Below are 10,773 nucleotides of genomic sequence, written 5' to 3' on the forward strand. Positions count from 1 at the left end.
TAGATGTTTATTATATTTATAAAATTTTTAAAATAAAATTTTGTTTTTTTATTTTTATAAATTTTTATTTTATCGGATATCTAATTATTCAAACTAAACAAATTTATTTTTAATCGATTTGATTTGATTCAAATACATACAAAAAAATATTAATCCGAATTAATATCAATTACAATTCAATCTCAAATCCAAACCAACTTTATCCGAACACTCCTAAATATAAGTCTTTATCCATCTATCACGTTATCATAGTTTAAGTATCTAGCCCATGTGTTTAATGCCTTGAATTCACCTTTCAGCATCTTGAAAACGTGCCTTTGCTCACAGTGCATGGATGGATGGTGGACGGGTGAAACGGTTTCTTTAGTTTTACGAGTGTTCTGGGTCATTCGATTGTCGGAACAAAACTAATCCATTGGCCATTGGATTATCGTTTATGGGTCATTCGATTGTCGGAACAAAACTAATCCATTGGCCATTGGATTATCGTTTAAGACTCGATTAAACCCGACTTTAATTATTGTGAATATTAATTTTAATGTGATTTACTTTATAATTTTTTTTTTTGTTAAACTTCAAAGATTTAAAAATTTTCAAATTATGAATATTAGATAATGTTTATCTAAATATAAATTTGGTAATGTAATAGCTTGTAATTAACCTTCAATCTTATATTCGTAAACAGCTCTATTTGTTCTATGTTTCAACTGCTTTGAACAGAGCTAGTAAACTTAATGAAAATTTCGAACTTTCTGTTGTCATGCTGCAACAGAATTTATTTTACAAGACATACATTCATGTAATTTTGTATCCAAATTTATCTAAGTTGGCCCAATATTAAAAAAAATCTAATACCATTAAATGAAACATGAAATACATGCACCCAACACACACGAAATCGTTCTTACCAAGGCTTCTTCTCTTCTCTGCCGCGCTTCTTCTTCTCACGCTCGTTTATGCTCTTCTTCGTGTTCCTCCTCCTCCTCATTCTCCTCATTCTTTTTCGCGTTTTTTCTTCTTTACATGTTTTCTTTTTATCGTCATTCTTTTATTGTTGTTGCAGCCGTATTTTTTTGTCTTTTCCTCATTCTCTCTGGTGAAGCAATAGAAGGTGAGTCGGAAGAGTTTTGAATTGTGCAGAACAGAAATAAATGGAACATATGGTAAAACAATTGTATAGTACTAAATGAATGGAACATTATCCATTATATAAATTCAAATTCGAACATCTTTTTGCATAATGAACCGAACATATACTCATAGTGAAACAATTGTATAGTAGTGAATCAACGCCAACATAATCCATTATATAAATTTAAATTCAACCAACTTTCTGCATAATGAACCGAACATATCATTATAGCGAAACAATTGTATAGTACTGAATGAACGAAACATAATCTATTATATAAAATCAAATTCAAACAGCTTTCCGCATAATGAACCTAACGCCTACTCATAGTGAAACAATTGTATAATACTGAGTGAATGAAACATAATCTATTATATAAAATCAAATTCAAATAGCTCTGCCTACAATTTACAGATTATCAATTCAATTCAATTCAATTCAATACACCTCCGTCTATTCAATTCAAATTCAATTTGATTCAAAATTGAATAATCCAAATTTCGTCAGTTTGATTCGTTTCAAATCGCTTTTATTCAATTGATTTGAAGTTGAATCATTTATTGTTTCGATTCAGAAGTGCAGATCGAAGAAGAAAACGAAGAAAAATAGGAAGAAGATAAATGCAACGTAACCATATTGAAAACGACCAGAGAAGAATGACGAAGGCAATGCAGATCAATAAGAAAGAACGCGAGCAAAGAAGAAGAAGAGGAGGAGCAAAAACGCAAGTAGAGAAAAAGATTTACGTTGCAGCAGAAGGTTTATATTAAGCAAAGTTTTAGATTGCAGCACGTTATATGTAGCGCATGTATGACAAACGAGTGAGGGAAGGAGGGGAGCGCGTTTGGCCAATATTGCTTGAATAACTTGGATACATTTTTTACATAGATGTATAAGATTATTGTTTACAAAATTACTTTGGATTATTGTTTACAAAATTACTTTGCTGAAGTTGGTAGCCTCTCTAGTTCACTAAAAGTAAGATGATAATATCATCATAGGTCCACTGTACTGCATGGCTTCAATATGCCATCAGCAAAATTTGAGACATGGACAGCAAGCATAGAAGAAAACAAGACTGGCCAGCCGGCACGCCGAATCGGCAACATACCTGTAACCTGTTATTGTGCATTCAATGAATTCTCTACGATTTTCTTTACAATTGTAAAACGGATCTGAAATTCACAAATTTTCACATAACAGCACGTGTACACCTCTAACCAAATTGAAATAAGCAGCTATTACATTCTTAACAAGTAGCTGTGCATCTCTGTTTGAAGGACCATCTTCCTAAAACACGGAGGACTGGTCTGTGTACCAAGTAGATGACTGATTAGTTATTCACATTCAAAGGAGGCCCAGTGTCTTCAGCTGTTGAATATGCTCAGGTGGGAGAGAAGGGGGAGACCAATCAGACCCTGTCTGTTCTCCATCAACATCTTCGACCACATACTCCTGTAGTGAGAAAGGAGAAGAATTTCATAAACTAAGAATATTCAGAATTTTTCAAGGAACCGTCATGTTTGGCATCAAACATTCAGTTAGATATAAAATATGAGCCATGGCACAAAATGCAAGTCAAAACATCCTCCCTTAAAGGGTTCCCAGGAAGAAATGGTATAGTAGTACCATGCATGAAACAAATATGGGGGTCATGGTTTGAATACTGATACCACACTGATATCATACTAAGTGGTTTTGTCCAGTACTTTCTATTGCACTTTTCATATTCAGCTTCTAGTTTTGTTAACCACTCAGTAAACTATAAGAGCAATTTCAGCTCCAACAAAATGTACGTGATTCCAAGGTAAGCTTGGAGAATGGAACCTCTCATGCATAACAGTAAAGTCTCTTATGACCTTGTCATGCTTATTTTCACTGTTGATTATGCTCTTGTGAATCCCACACTTCGCCTCACCTTAATAAATGGTGGGCACTATAACATGTGATCTCACATAAAAGAACCATTCCCGGCAAGGGACAATCGAGTAAATAGAATAGATTTAGCATCCATAAACTATCCATAAATACTTTGAATCATTACTGATATAATGCAAGAGAGCATTAAATCAGTTGAAGCAGAAAAAATATTAACTATCTATAATTTTAGATGATAAACAGAAATTAAGTGAAATATGTGCTAATTGGGCATATCAATTAGGTATTAAGCTGGGTTTAGCAGCTGCATTGCAGCAAAAATTTGACATGAATAGCAATGGCAAAAAATGCAGCAAATTTTGACAGTTCATAGCAATACCAAAAATTGCACTAAAAATTGGAGAATAAACCAATCGCACCTTGGTTAACATTCTTTTTGCAAGTATGTGATAATGACGTTGCCATATCCGTTGTCCTACCATGGTAGCTACCAATACACTGTAAAATATCCCAATCACAGTGAAAAGTCCCAGAACAATCAAAGCCATTATGAATAATAATGGTAGTCCTGCTTCCCCAGCACCTCCCAAACATCCACCACATTCAGTTGCCATTGTTCCACAACTTTCAAAGCATGTGGTGCAGTCAGTCCACATACAAAGTGTGCCTGGCAAGTGACAGTCTGCACAAACTCTGCAATGATATAAACCATAACAAGATCATCCCAGAAACTATTTATTAACAACATCCAAGTCTCAGACTCATAAATAGGTAAAATAAGGGTTATTACCCAGGTTGACAGCAACAAAGACATAATTCTCTACAAGGCTGAGCCAAATCATTGCGAACTCGTCGATCATAGCAAGTGATGAAGCACCCAGAAAGACCAAGCAGGGCAAAAAACAACAGCGCTCCTGCAATTGATAATACCAACACAAAATCAACACCAATACAATATATTATATATGGAAAAAATCAGACTCTGAACTCAAGACAGAAAAAGAAAATGTAGGAACGAATATTGTACAAGTATTTGATGCACACTGCTTATTTAAATGTAATTTACCACAAATGTAGTAAAAGCTCAGTTCACTATCAAAACCCCAGAGAAGACGAAGCCAATACTGCTGGTAACCATCTATTAGATAAACCAAATAAGCCAGCGAAGCAATGACCTGCATGCAAAGGCAATAAGGCTCCGTGTCAGATTATCTATATGTGATTCATAAAATATAAATGGATACGTTAGTTCGAGGAATGGAAATAATTCACCTACAAGCTGGACAGACAGAAAAATAAACAAAATGTCTCTGGTGACAAAGAATCGAAATTTCAAGGTACGCCATTTTCTATCAGCAGCAACATGAACACGCAAATAATAAGGAGCCTTGCAGGTAGTGCAGTGAGCAAATGCAAACCCTTCCTGCAAGAATTTCATGATATATCCTTTTAGGTTAAGCACCATAAAATACACCACCCTAAACATTGATCCATTAGCAGTAGAGTAAAAAGAAGGGCATCCACTTAGTACTTTATTTTTGGTATATCAAGCACGGGGAAATTTAGCCCATAATCTTTAGTTCTTATCAACCCAAGATAAACTGATAAAGGGCACAAAAGATCAGTACATACTATCAGTAAAGAAATGGAAAAGAAAATCCAATTAGCTAATAAAGAAAAGATGTAAATGCATTACACATAACCTAGAAGCCCTAAATAGTAAATCAGGATGACGAACCCAAATAAACTTAGATGCATATGAAAACATGTAAAGCCTTTTATCATTGCAAGGGGAATGGGTGGAATACGGAAGGGAAATAATTGAATGGGAACAACAACTACAATACTCACTAATGCTAACTAATATTCTGCTATCCCAATAACAGGGTAATAGGAAAAGAAGAGAGAATAGTATGATATCATTAAGTAAGAACATAACATGGATCACTGTTAAATTAGATTAGCAGAACAAAATTATTTACTCGCAACCCAAAATGGCCTTTAGTCAATTTGTCACATGCAGTCCACTCTGAAATAAAGTTTTAGAATGATGACTGGATGTGGATAAAAATATTCACCATGGCTATAACATACACTGTTGAAAAAATGAAAGAGAATCATTACCTTAACAGCTCGCCAATGATCCAAACATTCTCGATGTACATACTTTGCTGTACCTTTGCACTTACAAGGAGCTATGAAATCTCTACCTAAGGTACAAAAGAGAAATACATGGTTGACTGAGAAGAAATTACATTAGATATATCATGATAAATCAAAAGCATTGCCCAAAGAGGTAATGATGCAGCTTACACATATTAGCAGCCATTCTATATACAGCTGCAATATCCTACTACACAAAGAAGTACAACAGACAAAGTTGACTCTATAGTAGACACATAAAGAATAATTTTAATACACTGTATGCTGATTGATTTTCAAAACAATTATTACAATATAATAATTTTTCAATGTACCAAAATCAACTGTATTTTGAAGGAGGGAGTATAAAAAAGTCAACTGTCCTTGTTTATTGATGAAACAATGCATAATTGAATTTGCTAAAATTCTCAGTTCAAGTTCCCATCAAATGATCCAGATAGTAATGCATAATTGAAATTGCTAAAAATCTCAGTTTATGTTCCAATCAAAATGATCCAAATAGTACTAACTTGTTCATAATTTCAATAACTTTACTCCTGCATCTAACTGAAAACAAAATCATCAGAACTTCCCCTTCCACAAAAAATAACACAATCACTGAGAATAACTTGCAGTTTCGACTTCAGAACTTTGAGAGGACTTCATCAATTAACGAAAAAGATGAAATTACTAACATACCGAACGAACGAACCAAATTCGAAATCAGAGATTCACATGTCAACAAAAATTAATCACAGAATTCTTCTAACCACGGGTTATCATAAATGAAATAATTAGCCCTAACCTAAGATAACATGAAAGTAAAAACCGAAAAGATAATAAAGAAAAAAGCGGAAGAGGAGAATCACCATCAGTTTCAAGACAAATCCGGCACTGAATCTGTTCGGTTGGACCAGCTTCGAGATCGATCTCGGAAGGATCAGAGACAGGTATGGGAGGGACCAGAGGAGAAGAATCGGAGTGATCCGCCATTGAAGAAGCACAACCAGAGACAGTGAGAGTTGTTAGAAATGAACGACTTTGTGAGGAGTTGAGATATTGAATTCAAATAATCCAATCCAAGTTCAACGAAAATCGTGAACGTAATAATCACATATTGTTGCGATTAGAATTTAGAGGAGAAGAATCTCGTCGATCCTCCTCCATCTCTCTATCTCTTCTCTCACACAGATTCACGCGAGAATCGATTTTTTTTTTCTTTCTTTTTTTTTTCTCAAGCAAAGTTTCAATATCCGACTGAGAAAATTAGGAGGAAACTGTGAAGATGGTGAATTTCCGAAATTAACCCCACCGCGCGCCGCAGTTATTTATTTTTCAATAAACTATCATTTTTATCAAAAAGAAAAAAGATAATTTTTCTTTACTAAACTATATTTTTCTTTACTAAACTATACTCCATATAGTCACCAAAAAAAAAAACTATACTCCATATATTTTCTAATATTCAAAAGGGATCCCTTTGTTTAAATTTTTGTTTTGATCCCTTTCTATTTTTTTCTTATATATTTCCTGACTCTTTTATTATCAAAATTTACACTACTCTATTTACAAAATGAAATTTTCACATTTTTAGAGAGTTTTACTATTAGAGCACGTACAAAGAAGTTTAAGAAGAATTTTAAAAATTTGATAGCACTTGATTTTAATTAAATTATCTTATCTTATTTTTAAGTTAGTGATATAAGCAAGCAAAAGTCGGTTACGAGTTATAGCTCGGCAACGTATGATTTACAGTTATAACCGAATATTCTGATTAAATAAGCAATTATGTTTTTCTTATAACGTCGGATATGTGAATTAATGCTCGGACGTTACATAACAACGATCACCTACAATCAATTAAGCAGATATAAGACAGACAACAGAGATGAAAAAGGTAATCAATTTTCTTCCAAAAAGCTCATATTCATATACTCTCTTATTGACTTGAGCGTCGCAGAACCTTTGCAGGTACTCACCACCTCGGTTCCAACGGCCGTGCTTTCCCTCTCCACCACAAGAAGTTTGTCGATCTTTTCCGGGGAACGAACCATACCTCGGAGTCATCAGGTCAGAACATTTGGCGCTAGAAGGAGGGCCGATTTGAAATATTATTCGGTGTAAGTACCAAATTCCTTATGGCTGATGTTCCTCCCCCAACCTCATCCGAGCTTCTAAGGATGGTCACCGAGCTTCAACAAGCTAACCAACGAATGGCGGAGGACAATCAGCGTATGCAAAATCAAATCGCGCAACTGGAACATGCTCGTCTGGAGCATAACAATAATAACCATGAACAACACGGGAATGATGAACGGCAATCGATACCAACTCATGTCTCGGATACCCCGCAACATAGGGATGACGAGGAACAACAAAATGAAGAAGCCCAACCTGAAGATGAGGCAGAAAACCCAGATAACTCTGTAGGACCGTTCACAGCTGAGATAATGAACTTCCAGCTACCCAGACAGTTCACTCTACCGACCACACTAACCCCATATGACGGGCTGGGAGACCCAAAACAACATGTTAAAAAATTCCGATCAATCATGATCGTTAACGGTGCCTCTGATCCTATTTTATGTCGATGTTTTCCTTCTTTTTTAGATGGTCATGCACTTGATTGGTTTTGTTCCTTGCCTGCAGATTCTATTTCACGTTTTCAGGAGTTAGCCAAGCAGTTTGAGGACCATTTTGCAGCTTCGGCAATATATCTTCACGACTCTGACTACTTAACAACCATCAAACAGGGTCCACAGGAAAGTCTGAAGGACTACATAACTCGGTTCACTAAGGTCGTCATGAGTATTCCGGACCTCCATCCCGAGGTGCACCTCCATGCTATTAAAAGTGGTCTTCGTCCAGGGAAATTCCAAGAAACCATCGCGGTAGCTAAACCGAAAACTCTTGCCGAATTCCGCAAAAAAGCTAGGGGACAGATTGATATTGAAGAGCTTCGCCAGGCACGGAAGTCAGAAAAATCAGCCGCTAAAGATGACGAAAGAGCTCGGGATACCAAGAAGGGTTTCAAACCAATACCTCGTTACGAATCATATACCCAGTTCAACACCAAAAGGGATGATATCATTAAGGAAATTCTGAACTCAAAGTTGATTAAACCCCCCCCGTAAGGCAGGCAATTACCCCGAGCCCAGAAACGTCGACAAATCTAAATACTGCACCTTTCATCAGAAGCATGGTCATACAACTGATGAGTGTATAATTGCTAAAGATCTCCTAGAGCGGTTGGCACGACAAGACCATCTTGATAAATTTATTGCAGGTCACATTCAAAAGAGAACGGCATCCGGCTCCGAGCAACCCTCAACAGGACAATCATCAAAAGAAAGGGATAAGGCCCCAGCTCAACCACGGGGAGTAATCAATTGTATTTCAGGGGGCTATGCCGGTGGAGGAAGTACCAACTCGGCCAGAAAACGAACGTACCGAGCTATGTTAATGGTCGAAGGCGCTGACCATAACTCGGCACCGATCCCAGAGCTCCCCGAACTGACGTTTCGTCCTACTGACTTCAATTCCGGACATACGAACTACGACGACCCTGTAGTCGTCTCTATCCAATTGGGAGACCTTATTGTTCGGAAGGCATTGCTTGATCCAGGAAGTAGTGCTGATGTACTTTTTTTTGCAACATTTCAAAAAATGAAATTGAGCACTAACATTTTGCAGCCATATTCAGGAGACTTGGTCGGATTCTCAGGAGAACGAGTGCCCGTTTTCAAACCTAAGGTGAATCCGCGTGGATCCTTCAATTTACACCACTTTTGATTAATAAAATTTTCAATAACTTTATGCACGTTTTTATTGTGTGATTAAGTGAGGTGAGTGATTTACTTCGCTTGTTGCATGAAGAAAATTGAAGGATCCAACCTAAGGTGAATCTGCGTGGTACTTTCTTTCCGTTTTCAAAGACAAGTTCTTTGAAGATTTAGTAGGGAATCCCTTCCGGTGCTAAGAACAGGTATCTTGAGATCTAGTAACAAAATTTTTATCTATGTTTCTGTTGTGTCTTTAGGGAGTACATCTCCTTTCCTTGGGATTTTAATACTTTGTCTTTATTAAATTCCCTAAATTCTCAATAATCTCTTATCAAATCATTATATATTTATGAATTTGGATTCTCTAAATTTTAAATTTTTACTTTAGAGAGTAAAATGTGATCTCTAGTAAGATGTGATCTCTCACAATTGAATGATTTTTCCATAATTCTAAAAACCGAACTGAATTCGCCAGTTTAAACAGATTAACTAGAAACTGGTCACCAGGCCGGTTGGTTAGCTTTTTAAATCGTCTGACAAAAAATCCGTCGAACCGGTAATCGATTTTTTACAAGGTTTTCGGTTCAGAAACCGTCCCTCAAAGTTCAAACGGCGCCGTTTAAATTCTAAAAAAAAAAATCATAAAAGGAAACCCTGATCCCCAACGCACCCAACCCCATTCCTCTCTTCTCCTCTCCTCTCTCTCTCTGAAACTGAACTGCAAAATTTTAAAATTGAAAGCACAAAGAACCCTAGCCCTCCAGCCACCGCAGCCACTGCGCCCCGCCGCCCCAAGAGCCCCGCAACCACGCTTCATTGTCATCGACGAACTCGTCTCCGCTGGGTAGAGGCGTCGCGTTCGGAAGCTCCGTCGCCGTCGCAGGAGCTATGTCACCATTGTAGGAAGCTCCGTCGCCGTCCTAGGAAGCTGTGTCGCCGTCGTAGGAAGCCCCTCGCCGTCGTGTGGAAGCTCTGTGGCCGTCGTCGTCTCCTCTGTTCGAGCGCGCTCTCTCTGTTTTCGCCGGTGTTGCCGTCTCCTTTGTTGTCGCCGTCACTCCCTTTCCTCCTCGCTGCCGGTAAGCACTGTGACTTGGATTTTGATAATACTGTGTTCACCGGTGTGTCGCCTTCTCCTCCTCGTCACCTCTGTGTTTGCTAGTTTTACTGTTAATAATTGAGTTGCTGATTTAGGATTTGTCATTCTGAGTTACTGATTTTGTTAATTTGTGCTTATTTTGTTAAATTTTCTTAAAGGAATTTGTTGTTGATCCTCAGATATTGTGTTACTGATTTTGTGAATTTGTTATTTTATTCTGACTTGTCAATATTTATGAAACTTGTGCTTATTTGTTAAATTTACTGGAAAGAATTTGATTGATCCTCAGGTATTTGTGTTACTGATTTTGTGAATTTGTTATTTTATTCCGAGTTGCCAATGTTTATGAAATTGTAGTTGATTATAATGATCCTCAGATTCTGAATTGCTCTTCTGTTGAATTTGGAGTCTGATTTTTAGACAGAACTTTTGTTGCCGTGCATTTTTTTTTGTTGATTGAAACCATTGTGAGTTGCTGTTTTTGTTTTTTTATTGTTTTTGTTGATTATAATTATTCCGAGGAGTTGTTTATTAGAACGATTTTGGAATAATTTGATATTTTTTGGGTTAACTCTGATTTGTTGTTAATTATGATTTGTGATGAAGAGTTTCTTTATTTAATTGAATTTTTTTATCAATTTATTTATTTTGGTTTTACAAAGCATTAAAAAATTATAGGATGAATATATATGTTTAAAATTATATATAAATTTTTAATTATTTTTTTTAATATTTAATTAAAA

The 10,773-nt window shown here is 36.3% G+C and overlaps 3 protein-coding genes across 3 annotated transcripts in view; 2 read left to right on the forward strand and 1 right to left on the reverse strand.

The window, feature by feature from the left end:
* On the reverse strand, positions 2,198 to 6,409 carry LOC107623591. The gene is made up of 7 exons (XM_016325917.2): positions 6,022 to 6,409; positions 5,135 to 5,220; positions 4,287 to 4,433; positions 4,077 to 4,185; positions 3,801 to 3,924; positions 3,430 to 3,703; positions 2,198 to 2,587 (listed from the first exon to the last, which is right to left on the reverse strand). Exons 1-7 carry the CDS (start codon positions 6,143 to 6,145, stop codon positions 2,480 to 2,482), a joined length of 972 nt encoding a protein of 323 aa, XP_016181403.1. The 5' UTR covers positions 6,146 to 6,409; the 3' UTR covers positions 2,198 to 2,479.
* LOC110268380 lies at positions 7,291 to 8,944 on the forward strand. Its single transcript, XM_021114497.1, has 2 exons — positions 7,291 to 8,179; positions 8,292 to 8,944. Exons 1-2 carry the CDS (start codon positions 7,291 to 7,293, stop codon positions 8,942 to 8,944), a joined length of 1,542 nt encoding a protein of 513 aa, XP_020970156.1.
* LOC107621684 overlaps positions 9,777 to 10,773 on the forward strand; it is a 2,339-nt gene continuing 1,342 nt past the window's right edge. The window contains exon 1 of the mRNA XM_016323703.2: positions 9,777 to 10,010. The gene's annotated coding sequence lies outside the window, so the exon portion shown is untranslated. The remainder of the gene's footprint in view (positions 10,011 to 10,773) is intronic.

This window comes from Arachis ipaensis, chromosome B10 (assembly GCF_000816755.2).
Source record: "Arachis ipaensis cultivar K30076 chromosome B10, Araip1.1, whole genome shotgun sequence".
In the NCBI taxonomy this organism is placed as follows: Eukaryota; Viridiplantae; Streptophyta; class Magnoliopsida; order Fabales; family Fabaceae; genus Arachis; species Arachis ipaensis.

Coding starts and splice junctions, on each gene's coding strand:
- LOC107623591 (XM_016325917.2), bottom strand. CDS start 6,145: ATGGCGGATCACTCCGATTCTTCTCCTCTGGTCCCTCCCATACCTGTC. Junction 3,925..4,076: donor GAGCTTTTACTACATTTGTG/GTAAATTACATT, acceptor TATCAATTGCAG/GAGCGCTGTTGTTTTTTGCC. Junction 3,704..3,800: donor CTTTGTTGCTGTCAACCTGG/GTAATAACCCTT, acceptor ATATCATTGCAG/AGTTTGTGCAGACTGTCACT.
- LOC110268380 (XM_021114497.1), top strand. CDS start 7,291: ATGGCTGATGTTCCTCCCCCAACCTCATCCGAGCTTCTAAGGATGGTC. Junction 8,180..8,291: donor AGCTCGGGATACCAAGAAGG/GTTTCAAACCAA, acceptor CCCGTAAGGCAG/GCAATTACCCCGAGCCCAGA.